General features: G+C 42.5%; 1 protein-coding gene across 3 annotated transcripts in view; it reads left to right on the top strand.

Moving 5' to 3' along the window:
- Window positions 1-14,848, top strand: part of BRD1 (bromodomain containing 1) — a 1,051,203-nt gene that overhangs the window by 203,639 nt on the left and 832,716 nt on the right. For all 3 annotated transcript variants that reach the window (XM_069629247.1, XM_069629245.1, XM_069629246.1), the window contains exon 2: window positions 571-1,942. In XM_069629247.1, the coding sequence (XP_069485348.1) occupies window positions 579-1,942 (1,364 nt within the window). In that variant the 5' untranslated portion in view covers window positions 571-578. The remainder of the gene's footprint in view (window positions 1-570; window positions 1,943-14,848) is intronic.

The following is a 14,848-nucleotide window of genomic DNA, read 5'->3' as shown; positions in this document are numbered from 1 at the left end:
CACTTACATCTGCTGCTCATCCATGAGCATGGACACTTATCCCCCACTCCCTCTTCCCCTCGCCTCTCTCTGTACTTGCAAGTTCAGAATACTCAAAATGCCTAGTAGGTTTGTCTTTATCCTCCAGTGTTTATATTGTTTTCAATCCCATGTTCTCTCACCGCTGCCATGTGTACGCTTTGAAACACAATTTACTTGTTGTATAAGCGCCTAACAAATGCACAATAAATAAAAGGACAGGGTGATGTGCCCTGCATATGATTTCTAGACAGATCACTGGCTCCATGCTGTTTCTTTGTTACCCCATGACACGTTTCACACAAGTGGGGTGACCTCATTCATCTGAGGCTTGTGTAGAAGTTGATGTCCTGTACTTTTATATCAACACGTTTAGTCAAATCTTCTATAGCATCTGCTTTACATCCTCTGAATTATGCTGTGAATCCATTAGTAAATTAATGTGTCAATCTATTCTGGCTTGTGCGTAGACTTTGTGTTCCTTCTTTTAGCTTGTTGTTAGGAAGTGTGTGTTAAACACTATGTGAATGCTCATGTTTGTTTTTCTTTCAGGTTCGAAAATGAGGCGGAAAGGAAGATGCCATCGGTTTACTGCAATAAGACACACTGCATCGGCATGCAGTATTAGGCGCTCTCCGGCCCGAGAAACATTGACTTATGCTCAAGCTCAGAGAATGGTTGAAATTGAGATTGAAGGACGACTGCACCGTATCAACATTTACGACCCTTTAGACATTGTGTCTGAAGATGATTTGACTGCTCAAGAGATAAGTGAATGTAACAGCAATAAAGAAAATGCTGAAGGACCCCATCAGTTTAGCACAAAAATGACGCGGTTCAAAAACTGCAAAGTAAAAAAGAAAAACGATGCTCCTCCAAGTGGGCACGGCCCGTCTCCGACCGGTAAACTTCCAGAACCTACTGTGCGCATTGTTGAGTGTAATCCTCCAACTGCCCCGCGGAGGCCTCCAACTTATTACAAGTTTCTGGAAAAATCTCCTGCAGAGCTTGACAAAGAAGTGGAATATGATATGGATGAAGAAGATTATGCATGGCTGGAAATCATAAATGATAAAAGGAAAGGAGATAGTTTGTCTCTTGTGTCCCAAAATTTGTTTGAGTTCCTCATGGACCGATTTGAAAAAGAGTCATACTGTGAGAAACAGAAACAAGGAGAAAATCAGTTGCTAATAGATGAAGATGCAGTTTGTTGTATATGCACAGATGGAGAATGTCAAAACAGCAATGTTATCCTATTTTGTGATATGTGTAATCTTGCTGTGCACCAGGAGTGTTATGGGGTGCCATACATACCCGAGGGGCAATGGCTCTGTAGACCCTGCTTGCAATCAGGTTCCCAACCTGTTGAATGTGTTATGTGCCCAAACCAGGGCGGTGCCTTTAAAAAAACAGACGATGACCGATGGGGGCATGTTGTTTGTGCGTTGTGGATTCCTGAAGTTGGATTCCCCAATACAGTTTTCATTGAACCAATCGATGGCGTTACACTCATTCCTCCGGCAAGGTGGAAACTAACATGCTACCTCTGTAAGCAAAAGAATGTTGGTGCCTCTATCCAGTGCCATAAGGCAAACTGTTATACTGCATTCCATGCGACTTGTGCGCAAAAAGTGGGTCTCTACATGAAAATGGAGCCCGTCAAGGAGTTTACTGAAAATGGCCCAATTTTTTCTGTGAAAAAAACTTCTTACTGTGATGCACATACACCAACAGGTTTTGTGAGAAGGCCGCTCAATATTTATGAAGTGGGAATTAAGAATGGGATTTGTAGGAAAGGGATGGGAGACGCAACTGACCAAGCTCCGTCAAAGGTTAAAAAAAAACACAAGAAGTCTGCCAAGGCCTCTGTAGAGCCTTGTCCTGTTTTGCCAACGGTATCGGTTCCTTTAATTCCACCAGAAAGGTAAGTTGATCTATCTAAAGTGGATGAATACAGCTAAGTTTTTAAATGGGGAGGGATTTTTCTGAGAACCATGGTTTGCATCTTGCGCCACTTGACTTTCTTTAAACTCGGATCCTGTGTGGCATCAGGTGAATTGTGAGTTCTAAATTGGTATAATGTGTAGCTTAGAAAGGTTGTATTTAGATCTAAAGCTACATACAATATTATTCATTAAAGGTAATCTTTCTTGTGAGTTTTCCACAGCACGCCTTTCAAAATCTTTGGTGATCTTTCAAACATCTTATCTAATTTAACCCATAGTGTTCTTATCTGCTCAAGTGTAAGGTTTAAGCAAATGTTGAAAAGCAATGTTGTGCAAGGTGTCCCTTTCTGTTGATTTTAAGCACTCAGCCTCTTAAAGCATGCAGAAGTGAAAAAACAAAAGCAGGAGCCCGATAGCTACAGTAAACTTATAAAGCATCTGTTCACTGAAGCCTTTTTGGCCCTTGTAGAATTTGGGCCATCTCCTTTATCTCACCACACCGAAAGTCCTGTCTACATACATGTGGAGTAGCTATGTGGCACAGGATAGGTATACAATTATAGGTCGTCTGCTAACTGCAGTGCTATGGGCCTGCGCTCTTAGCAGTCCCTCAGTTCTGCCAGTATTCTTTTGGTGTGTTATAGAAGCGTGGGGAGTGAATCCTTCTTGCACTGGCACTAGATAACTCAGGAAATCTACCCGTATTCCACCCTCTTTCTAGCCTATTGCGTTGTGCTGTTGCTGCTTATGTAAGGTAAATGATCATAGCGGAGACAACCCAGTGTGTACATGATGCAAAAACATCAACAGAGGGAACCCTTCATCAGACCTCAAAATGTGAACTCGTCGCAAGCTATGGGTCATTCTTCATTGACTCTTCGCGATTAAGACATGGTTTGCTGTGTGTTTGTAGACAGTGGGTCGAGCAGTTCTTAAAGGCCTGGCTAGTAGTGTACAACTTGAACTTTTTATCCCTCAGTTTATCTATTATTGGGACATTTTTCACCCATTTCCGGTGGAGCACCGATCATGAGACATTTCGAAAATGGCAAATGTGTAGGTGAGGTGCACATGATGGCTGTATCTAGCATTTAGATGCTCTGATTTGAAGAATTAAACAGTTGATCGTTTGTGGAAAGGTGCTTTCTTGAAGGTTGTAGAGCCATGGAAGTGTGTGAGCTGAACTTTAAACGTCCTTTCACATTTTTCTTTTCCGAATATTTTTAAATGTAGAGCACATTTTACACATTCTGGAGTTTCAGGCCATTCCTCAGGTTTTCTTTAAAACATTCAGTCCTTTTGTGCAAGCCAGACCCTTGCAATATGGGTGGCCCTTCACTATCTGTTTTATACAGGTACTGTATTTTTTTGTCTTTGGATTTTCACCACAGTTGCTTCACGAGTGTGTTTCAGGCAGTGAGTCTAGTGCTCAAGGGTAACATCTTTTTCTTTTGCAGATGCCCCCCCCCCCACACATGAAGATAAATCTATCCGGGTGTGTACTGGATCAAAGTTAATACCGACTTGCAGGTCCACTGTGGCTAAAAGAATGTATTACTTTTTTGTTGGTTGGAGATGGTTGGAGAATGATTGATGGGGTTACTTTTTGTAAGGCCTGTGTGCATAGATAATTTATACACACACATACAGGTGCACACATAACCAGGACATGTTTGTTTATTGATTTGTAGCGCGTACCAGACCCGGAGGTATCTGGGCACGTTGGCAAGAATCCTTTAAGCTTACAAGTTAAAATTGCAGGTTACAAGTTACGTAGAAGTCATAACAACTTGAGGAAATCAATACAACAAGTGGGAAATATTTACAAAGTAGGCAATGTATAAGATAATAATAATACAAAGTTTCAATTGGGCATGGCACATGTGGTCAGGAGGGCGGCCTTATTGGTCATTTCTTTTGAGCCACTTGACGACGTTTAATCTGAAAAGTGGGTAGGACTGGTCAGACCTTAGAGAGGTAGGCAGTGTTTTCCACAATTGGGCCGCCTTGACCGGGAAACTTTCCTCTGGTAGTGGTCATTTTAAATGAGGGCACGACTAGGCAATTAGTGTACGCTTCTCTGGTGGGTTTGTTGGGAAGCTGTTTTGAGTTTAATTTTGTCAGCTGTGGAGAGCTAGGTAGACCGTCTTCTAACCGCTGAAATATGTTCTCTTTTTGGGATTCCTAAAGCGGCTCTGAGAGCATTATTTTGCAATATTTGGATTTTATGTAGGGTTTGTTTGTTTGGAGCCCAAGTAGAGAGCATTGCAATAATCCAGTTTGGATAGTACAAGTGCTTTAGCCAGTGTGAGGCAGCTAATGGTGGATAGATAGGGTTTTGCAGCTCTGTTCAGCTTGCAAGTGTAAGAGGTGGCAGAGGCCAACACATTCATCTGCTTTGTTAGGGTCAGGCAAGAATCAAGGTAAAAACCTAATGTTTTTACCTCATTGGCTATTTTGATGGTGTGGTTGTCTATAACAAAGGAGGAATAGTTTGGTGTAGAAGCTTTTTTGCATTTTATTAAATATAAATTGATGCAGATAATTCTATTTCAGTGATGGTGATCTGCTGACCAGACCCCCCACCCCACCCTTCATATCCTAGAAGCATAGGGTAAACATGTGGCCTGCTAAATCAGTATCCTGATCCACCGTGCCTGCTTCCTAGTGGCACAGGGCAGGTTCAGTTGGGATAGGTGCCCTCTGACGGTTGCAGTGATTGTCAAGTCATTGCAGTGCAGGGGATGCATTGAAGAGAATCACCCCTGTTTCCATGAAGATAATCGCCCTTTTTCCCAAAACCATAATACTATGCTTTACTATCTTGGTGACTGTTGTAAACTTTAAATGTAAGCTGTTCCTTAGTTTAAGGTATGGTGGCTAGTATCTCTCGTACTTCTTTAAACCACATCAAATTGATATCATGAATGTGTCTGCACTCTAAGCTGAGCCCAGCCGAGCTACGGAAGGGTTATGTGTATTCTGATCAGGCAGCCTGGCCCTGCAACTTGCCTCTACCTTTGATAATTTTTGAGGTCTGGTAACACCTCACTCCTGCCGGACAGCGCAACCACAGGGTTTGAACAAGAAGTGGTTGTTAGACCCTAGCGCTGCGTCTGTTGAAGAGAATTAGGATTTTTATGGAGCTGCTAAGTGAAGGGTCAGTAGCATACAACCAAAAGCTACATAAACCTAAGTGAGAATGTGAAGAAAAAAAATCACCCCAGTTCAGGCACACCATACTGAAATCTGTTTAGACGTAATTATATTTTAACACGTTTATTAGCATCATAAACTGACACAGATCCCTTCTGTTACATGAGCACTTGAGGCTTTTTTTTAATGAGGATGTTAGTAAGTGACTTTCTGGTGACAAAACATCAGATCTTTTTATGAGTGCATCACAAAAAAAGCTGCCACAATGTACCGGCAATTAAACTGCAAAAAGAAAACTGCCAACTACATGGCCACGAGTTTCGCCCATCTGCGATTTTTCAAGGCCAGCAACATAGTTATGCTGTCTCAAAACATTGATTATAATGCTGTCATTTGACACAAAGATGAGTAGAAGAAAGATGAGGAAGAGGCAGTCTTCAAACAAAATCAGTACATATTTAACGCTCAGCCTATTCATGAGTGAGCAAGAGTGTAAGAAAGCGTTGTCAATTACTGCTCCTTGTCAATTGACTGAGGGGTTAGAAAACGTACTATTTTAGAAGTAGTGTCAGACTGTATGCAAGCAATATTGTCAATGTGAGGTTAAATCCTGCACGAGTGAGAGAATTTGTTTTGTTTTTTTGCTAGTATGCATGCCCATAATTTCCTTGATGATGCTGTAGCATGACATGAAAAACAGCGTCCGATTGTGATAAAATCCAGTGGCTGAAGAAAGTGTCTAAAATACATCATCATTATTTGAACCACCCTGAAGGGAAATTTTAAGAAGGATACTGTGTGTCCCAAGTTAAAGAGCTGCTCACTTCAAAGGGTCTGTTTTCTATGAGCAATGGTATGTAATGATCAAAGTTAGTCAAATACACAACCTCTGAGTAAAATTATTTGTACCTGATGGCAAAGGTAGTCTTTTCACTGAATGTAGCATATTAACCAGTGGTTGGGAGCAGTGCTCCTCTACTTTTTAAAAGAAAACTTTTACCGTTCCTATAGTTTATTTATTTTTTTAACAGTACTTTTTATTAAGCATTTCAAATGTGAAAACATCAACCACTGCATCGTAGACATCAACAGATACAGAAAACACATTTCCGTATCACCCCCCAGAAGGAGGATCAAGAGGCGCGTCAGGACAGGGGGACACTATGCCCATTGCACTAGGATAACGGGGTGAAGCGCCTCAATCCGGCAACCAACGTGTGAGCGGGGGCCTTCGGGTGAGAGCTGGATACTTTACAGCAAAGTCCATAAACGGAGCCCACGTGTTTACGAAGGGGGACAAGTTACCAGAGTGTATTACCATTATCTTTTCGGCCACCACCCGTTCCTATACTTTTATTTTAAAAAGAAACCGTTCTGGAATGGTTTACTTTTAAAATAAAAGTTTTGGAATAAGTTTAAACTTGGACTTCACTGCATTGAACATTCCAATAGACAGCATTTGTGCTTGTTTGGGGGTTTGGATTGCGCGTGGGAGGGGGCATGGAGATGGGGTTTGTGGCGTGCAGTGGCAGGCCAGCAGGGAACATAGTTCCACTATTTCTTTTCGTACGCTTCGACCACTGATATTAACAAAAACTGAGTGCATTGAGCTACGAGAAGTTTCTATAAATAGATCAACATAATCTTTCAATACAATTTAACACTTGTGTCCCAAGTTATAAAGCTACTTACTTCAAAAGGGCTGGTTCCCAAGGGCAATAGTGTGTAGTGGTTAAAGTTGGTCCATTTCTCGACCTCTGAGTAAAGCCAACATTATTTGTAATTGAACGTGAGGCGTCTTTTTAGCGGAGTATGACATGTATGTAGTAGTACTGGGTTGTATTGATGCATTGCCCCTATAATACTTAAATGGGGCTAAAGGTACCCCTGCCTGGCAGCTGTGCACGGCTCCCGCTCTGCGTTAGGGACACCATCTTAATTTTTTTATTTTTATTATTTTTTTTTTATTGGTTTATTTCAAACCTTTAAAAATGTAAAACGAATACAAGACAAATCATCAAACAAAACAAGTACGTCTTATTGCGTCCTGTTCCATGTTAGTCGCCACATTTGTCGTTAGGTCACTGGTCAGCCTTTCACCTCTATTGAGTAGCCGACTTAGATTGTAGGCGGTCTTTAACGGCTTGGAGAAAGGAGACCAGGGCATATAGCACAAGTCTGTTCGACCCATCGAACAGGGCTTTCCACCAGTCCTCACGGGATACGAACTGAAATTTCTTTCTGACTGGGCCAAAAGATCTGTTTCTTTCTTATTCTAGCCCAGAACATGTCATTGTCAGGTGTTTAAGGGTCTTGTTTGTGGTGTTACAAAAACGACACGTCAGATCTAAGTCAGTTGATTGTGACCAGAAACAGAGACGCTCTTTAGTTGGCAGGACGTTGAGCCTGAATTTCAGATAAAGAGATCTCGACCACTGGTCCGGAAAACAGGACAGGTAACCCGGAGGATGGCCATAAGCTCGTGCCTCAGTCTGGAAGTCTTGCGCTGATCTTGATGCCGATTTTAAGTTGCAAGTGTGGATCCAGTCAAGTCTCCAAAGCTTCAGTTTTGCGGCGTCAGGGTTTTCAATCAGCATTTGGGTTTTGATGTTATGTTCTTTCAGAACCTCATGACATAACACATTCCATTGATACAGGATTGTATCAGGTTGTTCAGATTCTAGGTTGTGGAGAATTGCGATTTGAGGCACCTGATTTGTTAGTAAAGTTTTCCTAGAAAGGCTTAAGAGGTTCCAAGTAACCCTTGCGTGAATGGAAATGTAGCCAAGTTCATATCTTACACAAGCTGTAGGTGTCCCCTTAGGGAGGTGTAAGACGTTGGTCCAAAAGATGTTTTCCAACGAGTTCCATACATCATTCCCACAACCAAACACATTTTCTCCAGCATAAATCAGAGATGGAACCACTTTTTGCTGAAAGAAGTTAAGCGTAGGTTTTAGGGAAAATTTCCCTAATTTTTTGTTGATTATAGAAGCCTGACATGCCAGCTGACGGCATTTCATCCTTGCGGATTCTACCCAGGGTGCGTCATTCCTGCTGGCACTTATACGCATCCCTAAGTAGATGGTGTTTTTTACATGGCAGATAGGTTCTTTGGCCAAATACCATTTGAATTTCTGGGCGTTTTTTTTGGAGCCTTGGAGTTTTTCAAAGACAATGATTTCACATTTCCCCCTGTTGATATTCAGGCCGTTCTCTGTTAGGTATTTTTCCACAGCAGTAAGTTTGCGTTGCAGACCTATTGGTGTGGAGTCCAACAGAATGATGTCATCCGCGTAGGCTAAGTAATCGATGTGCGTGCCGTGTATTTTCAGTGGGAACGTGTGTAGCCCAACAAAGACCTCTTTAATGTCCGATATAAACAGGTTAAAGATGCTCGCTGCTAGCGGGCAGCCTTGTTTAACTCCTATAGATGTTTCAATGGGGGCTGGTAGATTGCCCTTAAGATCTGGTCTGACTCTAATGGAGGTGTTTGTGTGCAGTTCACGAATTGCAGCCAACAAGCTAGGTGGACAGTTCCATTTGCTCATTTTCCACCATAATAGATCTCTGTTTATACTATCAAACGCCTGAGATAGATCGATTAGGGCTAAATAGGTCTTAGAGTTTTTGCGGTGGGCTTCCATCTTCAGTAGGTTTAACAGAAGCAGGTTGACGCAGCAGCCCACACCCTTGACAAAGCCTGTTTGTCTCGGATCCACAAGATTGCTTTTAGTGGACCACTCCAGAAGTTGTGGTTGGAGTAGGGTAGCGTACACTTTCCCTAATACATCGAGAAGTGCAATTGGTCTATAGTTCATGGGGTTTCTGCGGTCTCCTTTTTTAAAGATCGGTATAATCACAGCGGATTTCCATGATTTAGGGGTCTTGCAACGCTTGAGAATCCTGTTGAACAGATGCTCACAAAATTCAGACCACTCTTCTGGATGTCTTTTGATCACAAAGTTTGTGAGCCCGTCAGGGCCAAGTGCTCTCGATTCATGCACATTCTTAATGACTCGCAGGATGTCTTCATACTCAAAGACAAGCTCCCAGTGCCTTAGAATTGGGGGTTCCCATTCTGTAGTAATTTTGTCTTTTTGAAAGAGAGCAGAATAGAACACTAGCCATTCAGTTTCTAGGACCAAGTTAGCTTGAAGGGCGTGTTGTGGTGCAAAGGTGTCGTTTATGAGTCTCCAGTAGTCGGCTGAGTTAGAGCTCGCCATTTTTGCCAACATGAGCTCTGCATCATTTTGTAGCATGGTGGCCCTGTGAGATTCTAACCAATTCTTATAGCCCTGTTTTAGCTTGCGTGATGAGGTGCTCGGATCTGAGGATGGTGATTTGCGTGCTTGTCTCAGTTTCTGACGGAGAAGTCTTTTCCGTTGGGAAATCTCAAGGTCAAATTTGTGTTTCCGTTTGAATTCAGTGCTTCTTAGAGATTTGTTCTGTTCCTGAAAAAGAGTCAGAAGATGATCGTATTCCAGTGTTATAGAAGACTGAAAAACCGTCAAGATGCTTGCTACCTCGCTAGAATCAAGGTTTAGACGAATACGACCAGTTCCTGTTCTGACTGTGTGTGAAAAAAAGGTCTTGAGTACTGCTGGTATATGCAGAAAATTTTAAAATCTTAATTTTTAAGATCCATTTTATACTCTGTGACGTTATTGCCCTTGACGTATGACGTCAGTGTTGATATCATCCTGGCGTGCAACAGCCATCTGAATTCACGGCACGCTCTATAGTTATGACATGTAAGTTGCAAATTGTAATATTGGTAGTGATGTCAATATACTGCCTAGTAAAAGGTATTATGTCATGGCCATATCAAAGTTATTCAAAGAACCATTCTCAGATTAGTACATCTGTCACATACTTCTACACCGATACTATGAATCAATAATATTAATCGAAAAGATAGAAGGAACAGGTGCATTGAAACCTGCCGGCCACTTTGTGTACCATCTTAAAATAAAGTGGTTCGCTAAAGATGTGTGCATGTTGGTGTTAAAAAAAAATATGCACAACCAAAATGGGCCACACAAGTGTTAGCCCATTTTGACGCCATAATTACCTTACTTAAAATAACTTTTTCAATCACCACCACAGCCAACTGCATCAGTTCTTTAATACCTTCCCTGTAGAAACCAGAGTGCAACTTGTGACTTTTTGGGCACAAGGCCCTGTACACCTTGGGGCTGGACTTCATAAGACAGAGGGAACTGTGTTTGTGATATTTTCTAACTGTTTTTCCTGTATTTAACTAGTCACCTGTTGACTACTGGTATTTAATGAATATGCTATCTTGGTTTGAATAGTGAATGCATATAAATGTGATGTATGATTTTTGAGTACATTACTTCTGATTATCATTTTATTTTTTTGTTGCTTTGCATATTTAGAAAGGCCTAATAATTGTATTTTCATATACTTAATGAACAACTTGAATAATTCTGTGTAGACTCGTTGTAGCCCTAGACCACTCTCGCACTTTTCCTATGTGTCTAAGCCTTGACTGGTCATCCACCTACCTTGATTGGCTTTTGGCAAACCTCAGTGTCTTCCCTGTTTACCATAAGTAGGATGGCCAGAGCTGATTTTAGAAATCCATCTTAATGCATAGCAAAAGGGTATTTGATACCATTGACAAGTAAATGTAAACACTTGTGTATAGGCGCGTTATAAATGCCATATCATAAAGGGGCAGAGTTAGACCGAGGGAGCTCAGCATAGCTGAAGGACAATTGCACCTTATTTGTTTTTGTCTATCTCTTTCCTTTCTTGTCTCCTCCACTTCCATTTGCACATAGCACTTTGGGTATGATGTCAGAAGGCAGACTACTTGTCTGGACTCTTGAAGCAGGCTTGTTTTTGTCCATTCACCTGTGGACTTTTGACTTTAAAAGAGTCCTCTCCTACTCCTTCTTGAATTCACTCTTGAACAAGACGCAGCTTGGGAGCAGGTGTAAGTGCATCTAGGTCACCTGCCCTAAGCCCTGCCCACCTGGTGCCTTCCTGGTTGCGGCTTTTTTTCACCACTGAGCAAGCCCCACCCACGTGGTGCCTTCCTGCTTGCCGCTCTTTTCCCTACTTAAGGAGCCCTCCAGTTTCTTTTCCTTTGCAGCTGGGGAGCCGGTGTAAGTGGATCTAGGTCACCTGGCCTAAGCACCACCCACCTTCTTAGCCCTGCCTCTTCCTTCCTGCTCTTAACTCTTAGGTCAAGGGCGTCTCTCGCCCAGGCGTCCAACGCGAAGGGCAGTCAAAGAAAAGGGCAATTCCTGTTTGGACCTGTTCAGACCAGGAGGATCCAGGACCCAAACCCCTGCTAAGACAGCAGGTAAGCATGCACCAACACGTGTTTACACCCTCCGTCCCCACAGGCCATCCCCACCCTCTGTGGTCCCTCCGTGTTATTCACTTGTGCCCCCACCCCACTTCCTGCACACAGGAGTCTGTCCTGCTACATTCTGGTTTCACCGTCTTGTGGCCAATGCTGGATTTTACTTTTATGGACTTCATTGATTCATGGTGCGTTACCCTTTCTCAGCTCTCGTACTGGACTTCCTTTGCATCTTGTACTCATGGTGACCCTGAATCATGCTGTTCCCATCTTCATCTTGTATCCTGGCTTGCAACATTATGTGTTAGTACTAACTTCTGCAGTTTTATTCGCTCTCCCCTCTTGTTTCTCCACTCTTTTTAACTGCTTACTCTATGTTCTCTCCTCCCCGTCCCTTTTCCTATCTCCTCCCCTCCTCCCCTTACTTTCTTCTACGCACTTACTCTATCAGAATTGCAGAATTGGCCCTGGACCTAGTATGATAGCCACCTCGTCTGTTGCTCCCCCGTCCCCTTGCTGTCCCCCCTCCCCGCCTCCCTCCAGCATGATCTGAAACGTTGTCCAGCCTAGTACTATACTCGCTTGTTTTGTTCCTCCCACCCTTTCTGCGCCCCTCTCCTTCACCTTTTGTTTTTCTCCAGCTCTACCAGAAATGTTGTCAGGCCTAGTATGGTAGTCTCCTGTCTGTTTCCATTTCCTACCCACTCTCTCCCTCCCTTCCTTATCCATGTCTTAGCTTTTGCACTATCTGAAATGTCGTCGGGCTGAGTACGATAGTTAATTTCACATACTTACTGTTCATGGCCTGTAAGAATGTCATTGTATTTTCCCTTGTTCCCTCCCTTGCCTTGAAGCGCTTTGAAACACATTGTGTGTAGGCGTTATATAAATCAACTATCATATCCTATCATAACAAACACTTGAGGAATAATTTGTTGGACCACTGTTGGGTGAGTTGACTTTCCAAATACCTCCAATGTTGCAGTAAAGACAGAGTGTGCACGGCAGAGGTAAGCTCCGTTCTGTTCTCATCCCCAGGGCACAATGCATCGCTGCCAGTCACACTGCTGCCCTGGATTGTATCATGGTGAACGACTCCTGAAAGCGTGCGCAAGACACTTTCGCTGAGACCCTGGAGTTGGACTCCAGCGCACAAGAGCCAAGACGGCCAGGATTCCTGTGTTTTCTTTGTCAAACCACTGTGAGCCGTTACTTCAGGCCCGTTGGAACCACTAGGACCCTATGTAGCTGCCTTTGGCATTCGACTGATGTTCGAGCCGCTATCTTGCACTCTTGAGCCAGTTTGCCACTGCACCAGCTGAGCGCATTGTTGCTGCAGCTCTAACTTGAAGCCCCCTGTTGCATCCGCTGTGTTCGAAATACCAGCATCTTTGATGTTCTACCTGGCCAGCCAAACCGACCCTAAAGGCTTAATCGAACTGCCTGACTCGACCTGCACTCCAGTCACCAGTATGTATCTTTGCCGTTGAAAAGACCCTGCTGGCTCTCACGATCCACAAACTTACTTCAGTGACCCCAGTTTGACACCGCTCCCAGTCTGGAGCAACGCAACCACTGCATTCAGAGCCTAATCAGTACTGTTTGTGAGGTTTAGAAGAGCATGGTTCAATGCTGTTAAACTGCCAAGAACATCAAACAGGATTGAGTGGTACCCACTCCCGTGGTCCATCTTTGGGCCCTAGTGACTGACTAGGTCACTGTTTCACACCAGAACACAACCTTTTCGAAATCTGTGATTAATTTGTCTCTCTACCCCTGTTTTGTTACCCAGATTGCTGCAACGATTTAGTTCTTATTGCAGATGGTGTGTTTTAAGTAAATGTCTTTATAGAACCTTGATTGGGCATTCCCTTTGTACTGATTTCTGTTTTATGATATGATATGTTATTTATAACGCACTTAATACCCAGAGGTTTCTAAGCGCGGACCCAGGGATCGAACCTGTGTTGCTCCGTGTCATCTTGCTTCCAAGGCAAGCACGTTGCCACTGAGCTATCCTCCCGAGAGTTACTATTAAATCACATTCACACCCCTCTTGAGAGCATAGCCTTCCCTCAGCCCACGTTACCTCGAAAGGTGAAGAAGGTATAATCTCTTAGCTGTGTCTGTATCACCTTTTTAATTGGGATCACCAGCCCTACATTTAAGGCGTGTATCGTCCACTTGTACTCCTTAAAAAAATAGGCAAATACCCCCCAAAAATTAAAATACAGAGTACAAATATCCCTAACAAAAAATAGGAAATAGACGCACAGGATTTTTTACACCTGCTTTCACCCACACAGCTGCATGGATTTTTTTAGATCAGTAGTGCATGTACTACCACAGAAAGAACTACTATTATTACTCCCTGATCCAAAGAGGTAAATGCGTATCTCTTAATGTGCATGAACAACTTGGCGTAAAGAAGTACTTATTACAAAAAAAAGTATTTTATACCGGAAAAACCTTTTTACTCTCTTATAAAATACACCCATTGGGAATGGGACTTAATTTTGTACTCCCTAAAAAAGATTACAAAAGCAACATTTTAAAAATAGGCAGTAAAATACTTCCACTTCAAAACCTTATTAGGAGCACTTGTTTTGTGGAAGTGTGAAGGATGAGTAGGCGGGTTAGCCACTACTCGCCCTTAAACTCTTGCAGGGAAGGCGTTATTTCATCACAGTCCCTTTCTTCATTATGGCTTGTAAGTCCATGGCATGGATAAGTGCCGGGCAACAGTAATTCCAATCCGTGCATACCAAGTAACCCATTGTGGATGTATGCAACCATTGCCAAAGCCAGCAGTTAGTTGATCTGAAGTCCAATCAAATGAGTCCACTGTTTAAGGAAAGACATTCACTTTGAAATTCAGACACAATCTATCTATGCACATAAAAGAGCACGTTTTCACAGACAAAATGTTCAGTTATCAAACCACTTAAAATACTTCTTTCTCAAAACAAAACTTGGTTAGCCTGCCACACTCTTGAGATTCAGTTTATGAATTTCAAATATACATACATCCATACATACAAATATTTGAATTTCAAATATACATACATCCATAGAGAATCATTTTTCTGACTATCAGTGCTATATATAACCAGACACATTTACAGAATCTAATTCATCCCATGCTGCAGATAGTGTATTTCGTGCATTCAAACAATTTAGAAGGTGCATTTGACCACAGGGTCAACTATCATGGTACCTAAATCTCCTAAAAGGGCTCAACTATGCTAGGGGATTTTGCACGACCTGTTTGTATCTGCCCTTTATTCAGATCTTATTCCTTCCCGTACAATGCTTTCTCATTGTTTAAATCGGGATCCTGCTGCGATAATTACTGAAGCAGGAATATCACATTCTTTAAAGTTGTCTT

This window comes from Ambystoma mexicanum, chromosome 12 (assembly GCF_040938575.1).
Source record: "Ambystoma mexicanum isolate Mex_15411 chromosome 12, UKY_AmexF1_1, whole genome shotgun sequence".
In the NCBI taxonomy this organism is placed as follows: Eukaryota; Metazoa; Chordata; class Amphibia; order Caudata; family Ambystomatidae; genus Ambystoma; species Ambystoma mexicanum.
Note: the sequence above shows the minus strand (reverse complement) of the source record. Positions and strands in the feature narration are given on the sequence as shown.